This window comes from Capricornis sumatraensis, chromosome 3 (genome assembly GCF_032405125.1).
Source record: "Capricornis sumatraensis isolate serow.1 chromosome 3, serow.2, whole genome shotgun sequence".
In the NCBI taxonomy this organism is placed as follows: domain Eukaryota; kingdom Metazoa; phylum Chordata; class Mammalia; order Artiodactyla; family Bovidae; genus Capricornis; species Capricornis sumatraensis.
In genome coordinates, this window is record NC_091071.1 from 63,633,498 (window position 1) to 63,655,300 (window position 21,803).

At 42.5% G+C, this 21,803-nt stretch overlaps 1 protein-coding gene across 1 annotated transcript in view; it reads left to right on the plus strand.

The window, feature by feature from the left end:
• PDE11A (phosphodiesterase 11A) overlaps positions 1-21,803 on the plus strand; it is a 425,952-nt gene that overhangs the window by 357,589 nt on the left and 46,560 nt on the right. The window contains exons 14-16 of the mRNA XM_068968072.1: positions 1,488-1,578; positions 5,098-5,198; positions 17,605-17,682. Of these exons, the coding sequence (XP_068824173.1) occupies positions 1,488-1,578; positions 5,098-5,198; positions 17,605-17,682 (270 nt within the window). The remainder of the gene's footprint in view (positions 1-1,487; positions 1,579-5,097; positions 5,199-17,604; positions 17,683-21,803) is intronic.

Here is a 21,803-nt window from a genome sequence, read left to right on the forward strand (position 1 = left end):
AACTTCATAATTTGAGTGCCAATCTAGAACTGGTACTTACTAGCTCTGTGACCTTGGAAAAGTAATATAACTTCTCTGAGCCTTGGTTTTCTTATCTGTAAAATGAGAAAATAATAACTTTCATGGTTGTTGACAGTACTAGATGAAGTAATATGTTGAGGTGTTAACATATTGCCTAGTGCCTGATAGGTGCTTACTCATAGAGCTATTATTATTAATAATATTATTTTAAAATAAGTTAGCACACTTACTATCAACCTTCAGTTTGAACTATAATCTCTAGACATATCAGCACAACCTTATTAGCCAAGTGGCTAATATTTTTTAAGCACCTTCTCCATCCAGGCATTTTAAATACATCCAGGCATTTGGATTTTCACCCTAGATTTCATCCTAGATTTTCAAAAGTCATGAAAAATACAACTAAGACACAATACAGTGTGCATTTTGAAAAATGCATTTTCATAAAAATGAACCATATGTTAGAAAAATAGTAACTAACATTAAATATTAATGACATACTGCTAAAATTAGCCTAACAAATTGTCACTTATTAAATGATAATAGGGTAGGGCAAGATTGAAAGAAATAATACCACCTGATTAAAACAGATAATTGAAAAGAATCCTTTCAAGTATCAATTAACATTTTTATTTATTTTAAATGGAGATGTCTATGTGTTTTAATTAGTATCGACTACAACCTACTTACATGCTTGGCACTATGATAGACACTTAGAAATATTTTATTGTAGTCTCATAAATAGCAGGTAAGGTAGAGAGTATTATCATAATTTTAGAGACAAAGAAACTGATTCTCAAACAACCAAGTAATGACCCAAAGCTGTTACTGAGAGCTGAGTTCTGACTCCAAGTCCAGGGAACTTTCTGGAGTTGGACACTGCGATATCACAGTGTGATCATAGGTTGGAAAACCATAGTTGAAGCTTGTCAATCTTACATGTAAAGTGGATTAAATGGGTTCTACATAGTATTTGCAAGGTCTTTCCCATGGAATAGCAAATACATTTAGTATATGACATTCATCCTGGATACTCAGAAACTTTATAAGGTTTAGCTCATGAAGCCTACCCTGATCCCCAGAGCCAGGAATCACGTCTCTTGTCCTCAGAACACCAAGAGCTCTTTGACTGAACTGAAACACTTCTTATGGCATTTATATTGTGTATTCTGTCCATTATTTTCCCTTAGGACCACATCTCATCTCCCTACTAGTTTGTACATTTCTTGGCAGAGTGGACTATGTTTTTTCATGGTGGTATCACCCACTGTGTCTAGCCTAACACACAGCAGGTTCCCAAAAGGTTTACTTTATAGATTTGTGAACCCCACAAGTGGTTACCTGAGAATGTATCTGCTCATGGTCCTTTGCAAAAACAGGAGAAGCAGTGTGATCCAAAGAGCCAGTGTGGGGGAGGTCGTTGATGTGGAAGAGCTGTGGTCACTCATGTGTCTATCCTCTTTCAGGAGCGGCTCTGCCCTGGCCCAACTCTATGGAACCTCTGCCACCTTGGAGCATCACCATTTCAACCATGCAGTGATGATCCTTCAGAGCGAGGTAAAAACCCACCATTCTGCTTCTCTCCTTGAAAGAAAACCAATGAAACGATGTTTCCTACTTCTCTTTCTTTGCAAGAAGAAATGCAGAGAATCAGAACTGCTGGACTTCTTCTTTGTGGCTTTTAAGAAATTCTTTCAGATGCCTGACCAAGGACCTTGTTCAGTTTCTTCCTGAGCTAATTCATTTGGGTTTTTATTATTGGTTAGGGGGCTTTTCAGATGCATTTAGAGCAGACTGCCCACTGCTTGTCACCAGAACATGGCTTTACATTTCTTCAGGGTACAGAAGCCCAGTCACAGACCCCAGAAGTGAGTGACCCAACATTTCCATTTTTCGAAACCCATTTGAAAAGATGATGGAATCAGAAACGGGGTGAGAAAGTTACACTTTATTTACATAATTGAGAAACCTATAAAAAAAAGATGAAAGAACTTAAAATTGCTGGTGGGACAATTTGAACGTGAGAACTGCAGCTAAACTTGAGACCCAAGCTCAGGGCCATATACCTTCTTTTGCTTCATGTGGCATTGCGGGTGCTGGAAGTGGCTGGTCTTTAATACTTTTAGTTCTCCACAGAGAAAAAGTAAAGCCGCTAACTGACTCTAGCTGAGGCATCTGAATTTGAAATTGCCAAGAAAGGATCTGTTTAATTTTCTGCAGGCGTACAGACCTTTTTTTTTTTTGAGGCCAGGAAGGGATCATCTGTTCCCCATTATTTGTCAGTTCTCTAGCTGTGCCATTAATTATTATTATTATCATCATTAAGGCCCTGCTTCCCTGGAATAGCATCATTAAATATGGAGGTTTTTTTCCTCCAGCCTATCTTGAGAAAGCGTGTCTTTTGCAATATCACGAAAGCCTTCTTCGACCCCATAAAGGAGAGTCAGCACTCCGGAACCTGCCTGCAGCTGTGGAAGGCAGACCCATCGGGGGAGATGGATTTTCAGTTGAGAATGAAACATCAGGGTTAGGCTCTCAGTAACTCTGACAGAAACCAGTGTCCCAGCATCCGTGGCTCTGGAATTCTTCTGTGAAAGCCATGTTTTAGATGTGTGCGGAGGGGAATAGGAATGGGAGGAACTTGGGATCAGACTATCTTGTCTATGCTGGTAATATGAGGGGCTTACACCCCTGAGGCCAGACATTCACACCTTTGTAATAACTGATTATAAACAGGAGGTCAAGTTTTCTCAGAAGGTCCTTTGTGTCACAGAGCCCGCTAACTCGGAATGTGTCTTCATACTAGCAAAATTCATCAGCTGCCCTTTGTGCCGGGGTTCTCTGTGAGGAACGCAGAACAGCAGTAATGGAAACAAGCACTGATGTGTTCAGACTTCGCGTTGATGCCCCCCCTTCTCCCCATCCCCGTACTGCCCAGGGGAAAGGCAAAAATGCAGATGTCATTACCACCCCACTTTCCAAATGATACAGAGGCATAGGGAGGTTAGATGGCTTGAAGACGGTTGATCTAGATCTTTCTTCCTACACATTTTTCCCCCCACCAATACCACTCCTCCATAAACAAGAAATAGAAGTAGTATTTCAGGGAGACTGATCTGTTTTAGAGACCAAACCCTTGAGGCACCATAGAAGGCCAGTTTGCATATAAACATATACTGATTACAAATTAACATAATTATTAAAGCTGACCTGGTTAGCTTTGTCACTCTGCCAGCTATAAACTGTGTTAGTTACTATATGTCCTTTAAAGGTAGCAAAACGCACTCTCACAAAATAATCAATGTTGTCAGATTCAGACCAGCTTCCTCCTGGTCTTCACAGTAGAGTTTACTATAACTTGCTCCTAATAGCTCTGTTTCTTTCCCTGAGAAATTTTAGATGTGTGACTGGACCTAGGTGACTACTTTTCCAGAGCTCCCAACCATTTTTCCCCAGGCCCAGCCTGTGACTGATCCAGGGGCAAGGCTCAGACAAAGACACCTGGGCAGAATTATGGTGTGGCATTCCTTCAGTTATTTCTCTTCTTCCTAATGGCTGAAGGGTCCAGAAGAGTTTGTTTGAAAATTATTATTAATATTGGACCTGGCCCCAGGTGGAACCAATATACTCTAGTCTTTAAGGAGTGATGGGTTCACCTAATGAGATAAATTAAACTCAAGGGGGCAGGCAATCATCTGGTGCCTGGTAATTTACTAATTGATATTCTGGTTCCCCAGAAGAATTAATTTACGTCTCATTGGAAAATGTTCTCAGGCAATCACTTCACTGCCTTTCTTTTGCACCATCTTCTGGTTCTTGATACTCGGTTTAAAACTGGTCCAGTTTCCAGACCACCTGTTGGTGAGTTGGTATCTCATGCTAAGAAAACCTGATAAATGAAAAGTCCTGACTTTCAAAGCAAATTAAGTGAAGTGTCTGTCACTTTACAGAAAGACTTTTTCACTTGACTAAAAACACTATGGAGCTGTCTAGTGTAGCTAAAACAAAGTTGGATGGAGAAAAAAGTGTGCTTTTCAAAGGAATGGAGATACAAGTGTATTTGTAGGTTGTTCTATGCAAAAGCCACTCTTTTAGAGTCCTCCTCTGCCAAGAGCAATATTTTATACTTTCTAGCTACTCAGCAATTACTGTATTATAATTATTTCACACACTTCATCCAGATGTATCTTCATCTAGCCTATCACACCATTTCTCAGCTTCATCAGTATTGTCACTTTGGGGCCAAGTAAGTCTTTGTTGTGGGGGCTGTTGGGTGCATCGCAGCACCCTTGGCCTCTGCCCACTGGATAGCAGTAGCACCGTCCATCAGTGTGACAATCAAAGTGTCTGTAGGCATTGCCAGAAATGCCCATTGTCCAGATCACCCCCATTTGTGTGCTTGCAGGCTCAGTCGTGGCTGACTCTTTGCAGCCCTATGGACTGTAGCCCTCCAGGCGCCTCTGCCCATGGGATTTCCCAGGCAAGAATACTGGAGTGGGCTGCCATTTCCTCCTCCCGGGCATCTTCCCAACCCAAGGACTGAACCCATGTCTCCTGCAGCTCCCACACTGGCAGGTGGATTCTTTACCACTTGAGCCACCTGTGTGCCACTGGTCTAATGTTTCTTCTCTTCCTTGAGTCATTTGTTGCAACAGCAAGTACTTCCAAAATGCCAACTTAAGTCTTTGCTAGCGAGACTAGTATGTTTTCAGGGGTCAGAAAGTTTCCCAGAAGTTTTGGCGATTTCTCTGCTCAGTGATCCCACAGGAAGTGGAGTTGTTGGCACAATCATAGCCTTAGTAAGAGGAGTTCAAACACTTTCCAGCTTTCTCTTCAAAACTAGATGCAATAAAGTGTCCCTTGGTGGTCCTCCTCACCAGTGATTATGACTGCACTTCTGGCTTTGGTCTGTTTGCCAGGGAATCTGTTTGTATTTGCACAGAATGTCATTAGGCTTTTTAAAGAATTATTTTATCATATTTCTAGACTGTTTTTGAAAGACAAGTGGAAAAAACATGTAGTTGCCAAGCTCGGATGTAATGCTGTCTTCTGTGGCTTTTTCCTTTCTCGTTCCAGGGTCACAACATCTTTGCTAATTTGTCCTCCAAGGAATACAGTGACCTTATGCAGCTTTTGAAGCAGTCAATACTGGCAACAGACCTCACGCTGTACTTTGAGTAGGTATTGGAATTTGATCTATTTGACAAATGGATATCTAAAGTTTCATCCTGTAATTAACTTTCAGGTCCAAACTGGAGGTTGCCTGTTACTCTAACACTGATATCAATGTGTAGATGAGCTAAAGTTTCTGTTGTTGTTGTTGTTTTTCCTCATCTAAAAGAACCTCATTAGTGTGGTGTCTGTGAAATAAGACAGTCAGGACTATAGTCACAAGATATATATTTTTCCTTCTGTTTTATGAGCCTTGTTTGGGACTACTGGCTGAAACTAAGTGATAGGCATTTTTAGTTTAAAGACTGGCTACGGTTGCTATTTTATTTTTGGCCACTGCATGAACTAGGTGGAATCCAGTTCCCCAGTCAGGGATGGAACCTGTGTCCCTTGCAGTGGAAGTGTCGAGTTTTAACCGCTGGACCACCAGGGAAGTCCCTAAGATTGCTATTGTAGACTATGATCAGTGGTTAGATCTCTAATGGCATTGAAGATGCTAATAATGATGAAAAACTTGTGTTGCTGGAAGGATGACAAGAAATCCAAGCCTTCATTCTTCACCTCTCCTCTAGCTCTCTTTCTCAGAAAAGCCATCCTTCTTTTCCCCAAAGCTCAGGCTTCCCCCTGAGCTGGTGATTCCATCCTGCTCATTTCCTGTGAAACCTGTTCCATCAGGAGCCACTGCTTTTGGTGGCCTGGTCATCTCTTCCTTCACTGATAGGCACAGTTTTCTCTGACCTTAAAGGCCAAGCAACTTCTCTTCCTTAAGAACTTCTTTGACCTGACCCCATGGTCTTTCATTGCCTCTCACCTTACCTTTCTTTTACTGCCTACCCTTTAAAATAAATGGAGCACAAGACTGGTTTTATTTTCCTAGCACCTAGGTGCACTTTGCAGACCAGCATCCACCTTCACATACTGCCAACATTGTACTTTCAGAGGTCAGCAGAGACTTCTGCTGTCCCCAGACTCAACGTCTTTTACTCATTCCTGGTATTTTCTAGCTTCTTTGAGACATCCGCAGGTTTATTGACTTCTTATTGTCAGCATCTATTCTCTTTTTTTCCCCAGTATGCACCTGCCTTCCTCTCTCCTTTTCTGGATCTCTTATAGTTTTCTCTTCTCCTTGCTTCTATGTATGAGTTCCAGTTCTTCTTTCTCTGCTCACTCACCTGGCCTCAACTCTACGTTAATTCTATAGAGGCATAGAAGTGAAGCGAAGTCACTCAGTCGTGTCTGACTCTTTGCGACCCCACGGACTGTAGCCTACTAGGCTTCTCCATCCATGGGATTTTCCAGGCAAGAATACTGGAGTGGGTTGCCATTTCCTTCTCCAGGGGAACTTCCCGACCCAGGGATCGAACCCAGGTCTCCCGCATTGTAGGCAGACGCTTTACTGCCTGAGCCACAAGGGAAGCCTATAGAGAAGACCCCCAAACTCTTCATTCTAACCCTCCCTCACATGCTAGACATGAGTCTCCAACTCCCATCTCAAAAGGCTTCAGTGGCCTCATTGCTTTCAAAGCAACCTCTAACCTTGGTTCGTGTTTCAAGGTTCTCCCACCATAATCTGCCCCCAACCATTTTGCATTCTTATCTCTCACTTCTCTCCTACACGATTTGTACTTCCACTAGACTGGTCTAATGTTACCCTTTGTGTTTTGTTTTTCAGAAAAAAAACAAGTCTTTTTTATTAGTCAACTGCATGTTACCCTTTGAAAACGGCTTATGCAGCGCCCCTTGCTCTCCAGTCCTATCACTGTCCCTCCACTTGCCCATCTGGCTGAACCATTTCCTGCCACCTTTTCGAGGAAGCCTATGTCACTTCGTTCGGATCTTACTGCGCTTGGCATGGCGTCAGTGAGAATTAGCTTCAATTATAAGGGACAGGAAACCCAAAATCACAGTAGCTTACTTCTTTGTCTTGTCAAAAGAGTCTGGAGATAAGCAACCGGCAGTTGGTAGAGCAGCTCCATCGTCATCAGGGACCCAGCCTTCTCATTCTCTCTGTGCAGTCACATTCAACACCTGGTTTCCACCTTAGCCCAAGGTAGCTGCCCATGTTCTAGGCACAATGTCCACATTCCAGCTATCAGGAAGAAGAAAGGAACGAAAAAGAAAGGAGCCAGAGGTGATGCAAGTTATTTCTTAAGAGTATTTTCTGGAAACTTCACATAACGATTCCACTCACATTTCACTGGCCATCTCTAGGTTAGGATAGGAAGGCTTGGTGTTGGGTAATTGTGTGCCATGCTAGCGTCTAAGAGTTCTATTACTAAGAAAGGAAGGCAAGAGAGAGATTGGAGCAGACAGCTGACAGTCTGTGCCATGGGTATTTGTTGTTGGTGTCTGCTGAATGGGTCATGACAAAGCAGAGTGGAAAGAGTGGAGGCTTTGGGGTGATATCGGTCTGGATTTAAGTCTCACTCTAGTTAAACCTGGTATACTAAGCCCAGGCGTCTATGTTTTCTCCCTTCTGAAACACCACTTAAACAGCACCAGGTAAATTTAAAAGCAAAAGCAAATCTACAAGGAGAAAGGGAGAGGACACACATCAGTTGAGAAGAGGTGTCAGTCTGTTTGTGGAAAATGAAGGCCCACTGATGAGGGTCAGATGTTCTGGCAGAGTAGAGTGGAAAGCAGGACGATTCTGAGGAGTGAGCTGTAGGCCCTGCAGAGCCTCACTTGGGGCTCAGAGACAAAAAGCAGCATGAAAAAATGAATGTGACGCTCACAGCTTAAAATGAGTAAATTACTAGCAAGTCAGTTTTCAGGACACTCAGAGCCCATGAAGTCCTCCACCAATGTAGCCAGAACTCCCTCTCCTCTATCCCCGGAGAAGGCCAGAAGTTTATCCTCTGGGGAGATGAAAGAAAGTGCTCTGGGCTGAGAAAAGCTCAAGGTGGGAATGAGACGTAGAAGTCAGAAGAGGGGATGAAGTAAAATGGATTGAAAACTCGAGCCCACAGCCCAGTAGGCCAGAGGCCAGAATCCATAAGCCACATACCCAGGTTCCTCAGATTCAGCAAATGGAAGTACAAGAAGTTAAATTTGAATTTCAGATAAACCGTGAATAACTTTTTAGTGTGTCCCATGCACTGTGTGTGGGGGACATACATATACAGCTCTGCTTAGCCTTTTAATGTCATTCTATTACACACAGACACCAAGGACAGAACATTTTATGAAAACCTCCCACATGAAACAGGGCACAGTTCCGAGGCGGCACAGTGGTAAAGAATTGGCCTGCCAATGTAGGAGACGTGGGTTCGATCCTTGGGTTGGGAAGAGCCCCTGAAGGAGAAAATGGCCACCCACTCCAGTATTCTTGCCTGGATAATTCCATGGACAGAGGAGCCTGGCAGGCTACAGTTCATGGTGTCACAAAGAATTGGACATGACTTAGTGACAGCGTCTGCCTGCAATGAGGGAGAACCAGGTTCGATTCCTGGGTCAGGAAGGTCCCCTGGAGAAGGAAATGGCAATCCACTCCAGTATTCTTGCCTGGAAAATCCCATGGACAGAGGAGCCTGATAGGCTACAGTCCATGGGGTCGCAAAGAGTCAGACACGACTGAGCCACTTCACTTTCTTTCTTTAGTGACTGAGCATGCATGTGCACCCATATGAAAAGCAGAGGCCAAAACAGAAAATAAACAGAATTCAGAGGAAACAGGGAGAAGAAGAAAACAAAAACCCAAAACTATTGTTAATATCCTTAAAGACACTGTCCTAAGACACTGTCTCCATGAAATAAGAACAGGATGCTTTAAAAAATAATAGGAGCAACTGTAGAAGAAGAAAGAGCTTTTGGAAATTAAAAGCATGATGGCCAAATTAAGAATCACACGAAAGCATTGAGAAACACAGTCAAAGGACAGTAAAGCAGAAAAATGAGAAACACTGCTTTATTTCATTATACGCTTTCCAGTGTTGTTTCATTTGTTAACTATGTGTATGTATTACTTTTATAAATATACATTTTAATTAATTTTGAAAATAATTTTTAAAGTAAAATCCCAGCTCTGCCACTAGATAGCTGTGTGTCATCAAAATACTTACTTACCTCTCTGATCCTGTTTTGTTCATGTGTAAAATGGAAATGATAGTACCTACTTTATCTGTCTTGTAAATGTCTTGTATGTCTCATAAATGGTGGCATCTACAACCTCATTTCCTTTATAGACTATTTATTTTGCATGTTTTGTGGCCTTCGTTTTGACTTAAGTATCATGATGTTCCTTTTTCTTTTTTTTTTTTTTCTGAATTGATACTGCTGGATTGGTCGCTTACGGAAACCTGCATATCTTTAATATTTTTATTTCCCATGTCTGACACTTGCAGGATTTCACATTATTTCTCTCAAAGGAGAAGCATTTTGCCAAGCCAAGTTTCCAAGTAACTTCTAAGGGAGAAAAACTGTCAACAGTAGGAGTCCATTCATCAAGGCCTGTTAGGGATGTGACGAGTCCCTGAGTGATGCAGTCAGGGAAGGTGGTGGCCCTTGTTTGCTCATTACTCTGCTCTTATCTTAATGCTACAGGCCCTGCTAATGTTTGCTGACTCCAAAGAAGCTGGCTTGTTCTCTTGCTGTGAGTGTTATTGTGTTTTGAGGCTCTGAATAGCTGCTCATTCTCTAATCTAGAGCTTCAGGAGGCTGATTCACTTGCCTGTCTAAAGTTGCATTGAAGTATTGCCATATTTTTAGGCAAGACAACTCCTCGGGTTAATGAGGGGGAAAGCAGTTACTACAAACAGTCTCCCAGTTACTTTTATTTCACAGAGATACAGCTGTGGAATTGAAAGGACTGTTAGCAATGATGTCATCCAACTCATCTCCTCTATTTTGTAGATCAGGTACTAAGTTTGCAGGGTAAATAGTGTAGCTTGGCTCACATAAGTAACTTGTGGATAAGTTGGAACCTCTACCTCTGGTTTCGAGGCTTTTCCACAAACTGTATTCTTTCTCTAAAGGAAGAATCAAGTACTTGTCATTTAAGTTGGGGATGCATTATACATGGAAATATTGACCTTCCCAGGTGTACGTGAACAAGTTTAACATGAAAACCAGCATGAGTTCCCTCCTCTCTCCCAAAGCAGAGCCAGAGATGAGAGCTCGCATGCACATAGTCTAGTTTTGGAAGTAACATCAGAAATGGGAGTCGGGGACCAAGAAAGTGAAATAGGGGAGGGAAGCTCTTGTAAAGACACGTCCACTTGCTGGCTGCCCCTGTGGTCAGTCCAGCTTGGTCCCACAGGGACTATCTGAAAAGTCTTATATAAACTGCACCTCAGAATTGCCATCAGCCTCCAGCCTCCATAAACCAAGGCTGTTTCATGGATATTAAGACTTCCATGCATTTCCAGGACACACATCCCCAAGGGCTGGGGATTCCTACAGCCATTCCCCATCCCACACGTGGAGTCAAAGCAGCGCCAGGGCAGAAAGCAAGGGGGGTGCAGGGCAGCCGAGACAGGAGCCGTGGTGTTGGTTGGAGCAGAAACCGCTGAAGAAAGGTGGGCCATGGGATGGCCTTGTACACTTTCTAGAAGTTTGGATTACGCTTGGTTCTTCTGTCCTGGCTACTTAACTCAAAAGCCTTGATACAGTTGAGGCCAACCAGAAAGGAAGTTCACTGCTTTCCTCCCCTAAGAAGGGGCAAGTCACTCTAGAAGGGGTCAAGGTGGGCAGGGACGAGATCCAGGCCTTTGTGGGCAGGGGCTGAGGGTTATGACTCATTCCTAGTGGCAGGATATCCTGCCACATGCCAATAGGGAACAATGTAAAATTCCTGGAAATATGGAATTCCTTTAAAAACAACCACAAACCCTTGTAAAGTCAATTTCTAATGGCTTTGGATATGTTCAAGGTTCTATACTACAAATGATGGGTGAAAGCAGAATTCGCAAGTTTAAAACAAGGTTTTAAAACAAGGTTTTGTTTGTTGGACAAACAAAAATCAAACAAAACCTCAGTGTGAATTTCTAGGCTTCCCAACCGTAAGTCTGGGGGTTATTCTTCAGACTGGTTTTCCAACTCACTGAAAACATTTTCCAGTTACCACTGAGTGGTTTTCTGAAATTGATTTCTGTGCCTATTTCTGAGTCCCTGCAGTGAATACAGCTTTCATAATTAAATAGTAATTTCAGCATCTCAAGCAGGAATTAGATATCCCCTGTTGGTAACCAGCCATGTAGCTTTGAGAGAGTCACTCACTTAATCTCTCTTTGCCTTAGTTTCCTTGTCAGCAACATAGGGACAGGTACTTCACCCATACCCATCTCCTAGAGTTCTGGTGGCCAAAGGAGATTATCTGTATGAAAGATGATGAAAATTTAAGTAACCTAAATAATTTAAATTTGATAACATTGACAATTTTAAGTACCTTATAAAGAAAACAATCATTCAACCAGAAAGGTTAATGAAATTTGGACCATAAAATATAGTCCTTGAAAAAAAAAAAGTAAATAAAAGCAACCGGAAGCCAAAAAAAAAAAAGATAGTCCTTGTTGGGGCAGACGGAGAGAGATCCAAAATTACAAGCGTTAAAACTTGGAGATGTCACAGTTGTCCTGGACTGACTGTCTGCCTGTAAGTTAACAAAGATGACCTTGCATCTTCCACAATTAGTGGAAACAATACCTAAAATTCCCCGAGTGCTCACTTGGGAGTGTGATATACACATTATTCTGTTTAGCACTTAAAGGGGTTCTGTCAGAGCAGGTACTATTACTGACCCCACCATACACATGAGGAAACTGAGGTTGCGAGAAAGTCAGTGTATTGCTCACCATGTTGAGTGGTAAAGCTGAGATTGGAACCAAGTATTTGGACTCCAGAATGTCTTTAACTACTCTCTGCAGATCTGTAACTGTTAGTTTAAGAGAACCAGAGGGGAAACGGAGGCCACTCCTGAGAACACTTGGGCACCAAAGACAGCAGTGGCACAGTTCCAAACTCAATAGGTGTCAAGCAGGTGCGACTCAGCCGGCTGTAGATGCCTCCAGCAGGCTGGGATGGGCTGAGTCGCCAGGTGAGCGTTGCCAGGAGACCCACCCATGGGGCTGAGACTGCAAGCAGAGGCTCCTTGTCTATAGCTGAGCTAAACTGGGACATAGTAGAGGTTGGTCCTTCTTTAGCTTTAATACCGTCACGGAAGGTGTTCCTCTAGGGTAGCAGGAGCCGTGTAGCATTCGTCCTCAGGAGGCTGCGACTCCAGAATTCTGTGTCCCTCATCTCAGGTGCCTGCTGCTCCTGCCCTGCACTGTTCTGGGATTACAGTCGCCTCTTGCATCACCTTTAGAGTGGGAGCTCTGTGAATGCAGACGTCTTCCTCTGTAGCTCACTCTTGGAGCCCCTACACCTGACCCACTGCCTGACATAATAAATTTTCAAAATTCTAGCTCTCTGATATTGAATTGTCATATAAACCTGCAAGGTAGATATTGTTATCCCCATCTTCTAGATAAGGATACCTGGGCTTAGAGAGGGTACGTGACTTGCCCAAAGTCATCAAGGTTTCTGTGCTCATATCTCCATACCACATTGCCTCAGATCATTATTTAAATAGAGAATTATCCAAGAATTCAAATTTTATATACCCATTTTGGTGCTTAATGCTTTTCCGGTTGGCTTTCTAAATTAATCAGACTAATCTTCAAGTTGAAAATTTTTCACTTCCCTTTGTGCTCTGCAAACATTCATCAACAATTACAGAAAACGCCCAGTCTAATTGTTTCTTTGTCTCTGTCTTTCCAAAAGGATGCAAAAAGGAGCATTTCTCAAAGCATCTGATGATGACAACAAAATGTACCAAATTAGCGTAGATTGTTAGGAGTTATAGTTTGACCATCTTTCTAAAGAATTAGACTAATATCTCGAGCAATTTATTTTATAAAACACAGTAAGAACCCAACAAATATTTCCACTGGTATGCAGATGGGGATATTCATTCATTCATCATTCAACAAATGTTAAAGGTCCACTATGGTCAATGTTTTCAACCTCCACAGTTGCCTGCACTCAACTAGTCCCTTATTGGAAAGGAAGAGGATAAATGAATGCATAGTGAGGTGTAATGATTACAGAGCTTAACCCACTGTTCCTTCCCAAACATTCTCATATTTTAACAGAGCTGATTAGCTAACCCACGGAAATTACTCTAATGGTAGAACTACAGACTCAGTGACAGGTTAATGGAAGAAATATTTTGGTACTTTCTGATGAACATCAAAGCATTTTATATCTATTCATCCTCATGAGTGAGTGAAAATCGCTCAGTCATGTCTGACTCTTTGCAACCCCGTGAACTATACAGTCCATGGAATTCTCCAGGCCAGAATACTGGAGTGGGTAGCCATTCCCTTCTCCAGGATTCATCCTCATATCTCCATCCATAGGATATAGCAACTGAATAAAACATGAGAGATTTACCCAGTAGCACTTACTGATGCCTTCCTTATGCCAGACACTGTGCTAGTTGCTGGGGACGCACACAGAGAGAAGGTATCATGCTTACCTCCACGGACTCAGAGCCCAGTGTGAGAGTGAGAGGAGCGGTAGCACCCCACCCTGGGGAGTGCTACATGCGTGCATGCTCACTCAGTCACGCCCAACTCTGTGTGACCCTGTGGACTATAGTCCGCCAGGCTCCTCTGTCCGTGGGGTTTCTCGGGCAAGAATCCTGGAGTGGGTTGCCATTTCCTACTCCAGGGGATCTTCCCCACCCAGGGATCAAACCCACATCTCTTGTGTTTCCTGCACAGGAATGCGGTTTCTTTACCACTGCAGCACCTGGGAAGCCCACGAAGAGTGCTAGGGGCCACGTAAATGCAGCAACCCCTTGCATCTCATCTTGGCCTGGAGGTTATGGATCAACGGAACTCACGTGTAGAGTCCTGTATTGTCTTACTTTTCTGCCATTATCAATACTGAGAGTTGTTCTGCTCTTTCCATTTCTTGCATTTGCCAGTTTTATTTGTGCTGTCAACAACAGCACGGCCTTTCACAGATAATTTTATTCGGGTATTAATGCTTAGCTGGCCCTCGTGTTATCGGTGCTAATCCAACACAGGGACACAATTTACTTTCAAAGTGAAACATATAACTTTTTTTTCCCTTTAGTCATAATTACTGGAATTAACATCTGCCTGCTGATTTATTATTCCTCTGAGGTGCTTTTATGCCCAAAGTCCAGAAATCTCTCCAGAATCTGCCTTTTGGAACCAATTGCAGATGTATGGTTTGCCTGTTGAATGAGCTGTAAGAACACTGAGAGAAGGGAATCATACTCCCCTGTACCCATTTCACCCTGTCCCCTGCCACCCCATCTGGTAATTCTGGAGCTGAAATTGCCACCTTGACAGTAAAATTCTTCCTAACATTCAAAGACTTTTAGTAGATTCAGAACAGTTAGATAAATGGATAAAGGATATGTGTACATACTTATATTACATGCTTATATAGAGAGTTATATAACATTATAAAAAATATTCCCAATTAAAATATACACAGGATGGGTGATTTCTCACTTTACAAACAAAAGGTGTGTTGCAGATAAATTAGAAACAAGAAAGACTTTCAATGTAGTGATGGGTGACTGGTAACCAATCTTTAGAATTATTTCTGAGAGTAATTTTACCAGTTCTGTTCAAATGATGCATTTTTAAAGACTGCTATTTTTCTGAGTGGAACATATGTCAGGAGAGCAGGATAAAAGCCTAATAAAAACATATCTGATTATAAATGAGATTTTCCAGTAAGTTGCTTTTCACTAGCCGAGGTATTTGCCATTGTCCTTGAAAAGCAAGGTTGCCAATGATATGCCTGAAAAGTTAATGATATAGTTCCTCATGACAGAGGCGTCTGGATCCAGGGAGTGTTATAACTGTGGATTTTCAAATGTTCATTTTAGCAGTCCCATGTTTTTAAAAGTGCTCCTAACAGTTTCATACATGTTGATTTTGACTCCGTATACTCTATATACACATATAGATGCTAAAAGGAGCAGCTGTGTGGGCCAGTTCCTTTCTCAAAAGTACAGTGAATTTCACATTGTTGCTTTGTAATGATTATCACTAAGGAGGAGGTCAGAAATACCACCAAAGCCGAGGACCACGAACCTGGTCTGGGCCATGCGCAGCTCTTGGGAGCATCTCCTTGTTGATGGACACCTCTGTCTGGTGCTCACTGTGGCTCAGTACAGCAGCCTGTGATGCTGCCACATCTGTGTCCAGGCGCTCACAGCAGGCAAGGCTATTCTGCCCCCAAGGCTCATGCTACACACAGTTTATAAAGATGATCACATAGGCCACAGCTGGGAAGCTGGGGGCCTGGAATCTACCTAGGCTTATTCACAACTGCCCTGGGATCCTGGGGAAATCACTTCACCTTCCTTCACCTTGAGTTTTCTGACCTATAAATCAGAGAATTACAGCAGCCTTTTTCAAAGGTTACATATGCCCCTAACAATCTATATTTATAAAGAAAACTCAAACATAGGAATCATTCTATGACCCAGCAATTTTGCTATACATTAGTGTATGAAGTGAAGGAAAAGTGTTAGTCATTCAGTCATGTCTGACTCTCTGCAACCCTGTGGGGTAGCCTGCCAGGCTCATCTGTCCAGGCAAGAATACCAGACTGGGTTGCCATTTCTTTCTCCAGGGGATCTTCCCAACTGAGGGATCAAACCTAGGTCCCCTGCATTGCAGGCAGATTCTTTACTATCTGAGCCACCAGGGAAAGCCCTTTGCTGCTTCGGGCAACTGTTATTCCCAAAGCTTGTATTGTATCCGAGCTCTGCCACTTACCAGCTGGGGCCAGTACACCTAATGCTTCTGAGCTGAATAAGGAAATGGCAGCCCACTCCAGTGTTCTTGCCTGGAGAATCCCAGGGATGGGGGAGCCTGGTGGGCTGCCGTCTCTGGGGTCGCACAGAGTCGCACACGACTGAAGCGACTTAGCAGCAGCAGCAGCAATCCTTACTGAACAGCTACTGTGTGTCAGGCACTCTGCTAAGTGTTTTACATAAATCCTCCCACCAACCCTAACCTACCCAAAGTCAGTCGTGTGCTTAGTAAATGACAGAATTCTGCCTGGAACAGTAAGGACCCAGGTGGTGATGGGGACTCCAGACAAGAAACAGGGGAGCCAGTAGCACTCGGCCTCTTGTCCTTTGTCCCCCAAACTGCAATGAGTCAGCACTAAGTGTCCAAGATCCTACTCTGACTTCCACCATAAATGCCATGGTAGCGTTTTCCAAAGTGTGTTCTTTACAACATCAGTGCTATGGGAGTCCATGGTCAAGTCGAGTAGGCTTTTCAATGTCAGCGTTTTGTAGAGCCTTCAAAAGGCGAATGTGGGTGGTGAAACTTCAAGGATCACAGGAAGCATTTCTCAAACCCACTTGGCCAGAGCACCCCCTTTACCTGCAGCACCTCCTCAGACTAGCATTTTGTGGGGTGCACATTGGGAAGCAGTGTGTCAGAATCCTTTAAAGAGCCTCTCATTAGGAAGTGCCAAAAATGTGAGACCTTGGGAAATGATTCTTAAAGAACCAAAGTGGTGATGTCTTTTTTTCTTTTCTCATTATAAAAATGAAAAATCATAAAACTAGATTAAACAAAAGTTTTGAAAATAGGAATGGCATCCTATTTTCACAACTTGAGAAGCTTCCCTTCTTTTCTTTTGCATATCCACACATCTCTACATGCATTTCCACAGGCTTGTGTATCCACACTTAAAATGTGCTGATACTAATGCTAAACACATTGCATATCATCTTACTTAATCCTCACAATAACTCTGAGTCAGCAAATAGGACCCTCAAGTTACAGATTAGGAAATTGAGGTTCAGAGGGTTTAAGTGACTTTCCAAAGTTGCACAGCAAGAAGTGACTGAGCTATGGTTTAAACACAGTTATTTCTGACTCCATAGCCGATGTGCTTAAAGCCCTGAAATGATGAAATGGTTACTTTTTAACTTCTACAAAAGTATTTGTCCTGAATTTACTACCAGGGAGTTTATATTATCTTGGATGATCATACAGCTCAGTTCTATGTTGAATGATAAAAGAACATTCTGGAACTGTTTCCGCTTTTTATGTGTCCTTGCCTCCCTTCTCTGACTTTCATTAAGAGTCACAGGGCTTCACAGCAAGTAATCCCAAATGCGAGACCACACTGATTTCTGTTTTATGGCCCGATAATCTCTTCTGTTGTAAATACATTTGGAAATGATTGTGGCTTTTTGTCAAAGCCTCAACATTTTTAAAAAAGTGGTTTATTTTGATAGCACTTTAGCCTCATGATTTCAAATATTAAATTACTTGGTTGAGGTGGTCTTATATTTTCCCATAAATGTGTTTATATCACCACACAGACTGAGAATTTTCATTTGATTTCATGCAGGAGGAGAACAGAATTCTTCGAACTTGTCAGTAAAGGAGAATATGATTGGAACATCAAAAACCATCGTGATATATTTCGGTAAGAAAAAGCTCTTGTTTGTGTGTTTATTCAGTATTTGAAGATTTACTGATGCCTTTTTGACAATGCTAAGAGTGCACAACTGATGTTTAAAGTACCAAACCTTAGCTTGCATTCAAACCATTCAGAAACTAGTTGAATAATTACAAAAAAGATAGAGAATATGTCTTTTCATCTTCTGATTTATTTTATATTGCCTCCTCTCCATACATTTGCCTTCAAAATTAGGAGATGTTTGAACTAGTCGTGTTTCAGCAGGCATGCAAATTGCATTGGAGATGGGAATTTTGGACCTTGGAAAACAGTTTCACAGAACAAAGGAAAGTGGAGAGTTAAGTTTGGGTTGTTTTGTTTTTAGAGATAGCAGGCATTTTAGATGGAAAACCAATCAAAGGATTTTTGTGTTTGGAATAAGGAATCTGTTCTAGACTTTTCATGGGACTTCTTCTCAGTAGTTTAGGAAAGACAGCAGCAAAACCTCATTTTTCCTTGGCACGTTTTAACCACTTTTCCCCACTGCAACCACTCCAGCTGGGTAGGCACTCTTCCTCTTTCCCTCTGCCCCGGCCTTCCTCCGTCCTCACCTCACCCATCCGCAGACTTAGTGCCTTAGTCCTGTTCCACAGCTGTTTAGTATTCCTGGGAAAGCTTGTGAGGCCAGGATTCTGGGCTCAGTGCATCTGCCCCACAGCTGGGCAACCACTGAAAACACCCCGGGGACCCTGGCCCAGCCCGCAGCCTCTGCCCCCGTCTCAGAACGCAGAGCCTGCCTGCCCCTTGCCTCCACAGCTGACCCCCTGCTCACTGTCTCACCAAAGGGCCCTCTACCCCCCTCCTCTGCATCCATGCTTCCCTCTGTTATCGTTACAGATGACATTCTCGTTGTCCTTCCCGAGGTGGTATCGGGGGCTTCCTCTTGTCAACACCTCCGTCTCAGCTTCCTAGTCTAGGTTCCTATTCCGGGCCCTCCTCCCCCACTCCCCACCCTGACCTCTGACATGGCTGTGTCAATTTTACTCCGTTTGGCATTTTCAAAATCTGGCTTTTAGTTTTTTCCCCAACATGACCTTTCTAGGCTAAAAAACATGCTTCCATTTCCTCAGTTAAAAAAAAAAGTCATCCCTAAAGTCTGCCTTCTTCTTAAGGTCCAAACATAGTTTTCTCCTCTCCTTCAATCCCACAGCTCAGCCATACTCCTCTAACTTCGTACAAGGCAATTTCTTTCTTTTTAGATCACTCAATTCCACAATAATTGGAATACATTTTTCTGTAACAAATCAGAACATTCTATAATGTTCCTGGGTATTACTCCCAGTTCCCATACTGTGCACAAGCGTTGCTCTGTTTTTAATTCCTTGCTTATTTTCAGACTACTCTCAGAGCATTTCCACACATGTGTACCCATGGGAAACATACTATTTAGTGTCCATCTGTTTCTTCAACATAAATTATATATTTACATATCAACCTGAACTAGCTTCTTCACTCAACTGCATGCCTTGGAATTCTTTTCATGTCCATACCAGCATCATCTTTGATTGCTGCATAGCATTCCAAAGTGTATCTAGTATTTAGAATAAATTCTTCAACTGAGGAATTTAGTTGCTAAAATGTGATTTCTGCACTTTTTGAAAGTCACCAGTCACCTCCCAGGGATCATATCCTACGACCTTTGTTTTCTCCAGCTTTCTAGATCTCTTCACAGTCTGAATTGTGTTGGCCTTTCCTTTCTTAAAACTCTCTCCTGCCTTGGCTTCTGCAAAGCCCATGCTCTTCTGAATTTTTTGCTATCTTCTGACTCTCCTTTCTCCTATTTGTCTTTCTCCAGCCCTTCCTTCTCCGTGTGTGTGTGTGTGTGTGTGTGTGTGTGTGTGTGTGTGTGTATGTGTGTGTGTGTGTGTGTGTGTGGTAGTCACTCAGTATGTCTGACTCTTTGTGACCCTGTGGACTGTAGCCCTGCAGCCTTCTCTGTCTGTGGGACTTCCTAGGCAAGAGTACTGGAGTGGATTTCCATTTCCTTCTCCGGGGGATCTTCCTGATCTCCTGCATTGCAGGCAAATTCTTTACTGTTTGAACCACAGGGGAGCCCTCCTCCTCACTACCCCCTAAATGTAATCTCCCCTCAAGGAATTCTTCTGTTCCTCAGCATCCTCACAAATTGTCCTACCAGAACCACTGGGGTCTGGCCTCTCTCCGGAACACAGCTCCTAAAATGCCAGTGCTTATTGTGTTTCCACATGAATATTTTCCCACAGAGGTTTCCAAACTTTTCTGCAGGGAACCCTATAGGTAAGAAAAATCTTATTTGGAGGCAAAGTACATAGAGCAGAGATGAAGTCTGCAGGAACTCTCCTTTCCCTGCAGCTCTGCACCCCCCACCCCATTTCACAGCTGGCCTCTGACCATGTGCATGTCAAGGAGGGGGCGGTCTGGGAAACACCATCCCAGAGAATTTTAAAATAGTAATAAAACCAACTAAAAGTTAGCCTGCTTTTCATCATCACCATGTGCCTGCAATCTAAACAATGTCAACGATGAGACATGCATCCCAGAGAAAATTCTTTTGTTGGTATAAATTCTAAACAATTGCTGAGGTTACTGCTGAGCATCAAAATAATTGCTCTGAAAGCTTCAAATTAACACAGTATTACTCATCCTTCCATTGTCTATGGATTGTACACATGTAAGTTAATTCCCAAAACACCCAGTTTTCCCGTCAGCCCTAACACAGGTGGACTCGGGATGCACTTTCAAGAGCAAGTTCCTAACGGCTCAGAACCTGTTGGCCTCACTCCACATGCAATTCCCCAGCCTTTGGGGACGTCACCTTTCTGCTTTTAAGCAGTATATTCGGAATAAACAATGGTAGCACGGTGACGGTAAAGCTAAACAGAACTTGAGTTAATTCTGTACTGTCATTTTATGTTGGCCGTTTGGGATCTGTATTTGTGTGTAAAATTTAAAGCAGTGAGACAGATTGTCAACTGCAAGGTGTCATCTTTTTGTTTGGTAAACATAAAATGCAGTTCATACATGTAATCTTTCACTGAATTGAAAATATCTTTTAAATTAAAATGTATTCCTTTCTAAAAAAATTATTGAAGCATACTAATCTTTAAACTTACTGATTGACAATGTTGTGTTAGTTTCAGGTATAACAGCAAAGTGAATCAGTGTTTTTTGTATAAATATATATATATATATACACACACATATACATACATGCACTCTTTTTTAGATTATTTTCCCATATACATCATTACAGAGTATTGAGTAGATTACCTATGGTATACAGTAGGTCCATATTAGTTATCTATTTTATATATAGTACTGTGTATGTCAATCCCAGTCTCCCAATTTATCCCCCCGCAAATATTTCTCTTTTTAGTTGCAAATGCTTTTAAAACTAGAGAACAAATCAAGAAAGTTATGATTACCTCAAGATAATTATTGAAGTAATTTTGGCAACTAGAAGAGAGTCGTGGCAGCAGTGAGCCACTGGGAGTCTCAGACACTCTAGGGTCACATGACCTCTTCTGACCCCATGGCGGACATTCCTGACCTTCATTCCTGCAGTTGCACTAAGCAGATTGCACCATCTAACTGTAAATCAGACTAGAGTTATGCAGATGTCAAGACACAAACAGTTGCTGCAAGCTCCCTCCCTCCTCTTTTATTCCAGAGATGGCCTTTTAAGTACAGAGACTGACTCTAAAAAATCAGCTAAAACTGCCCATTCGCCTCCTTCCGTTCTTCCCTTGTAAGTGCTCATGCTTATCCTTGCCTTTCCATCCCCACATTTCTTGGTTTTATGCCCTTTTTAGTTATACTTTCCTACCAGTCTCCCTGCTTCCACTCTCTCCTTCTTTAAACTATTCCCACATCTATTAATACCTCTTAATTAATAAGAGGTATTAAAGTCCTCTCCTTGAAGCTTTGGCCAGGTGCCTCCTTAATTGAGCCCCCAACCTTAATTGACTCCCTACACCAATTGGATAAAGGTTTTAGACATCTACCATCCTCCTTCCCAGCCTTTATTCTGTCTCCTTTCTCCATACAGACTTTCTGGCTCCACTGTATTCGCTGAAAGTAGAGATGTTCTGTCAGACTGTTTGGATCCC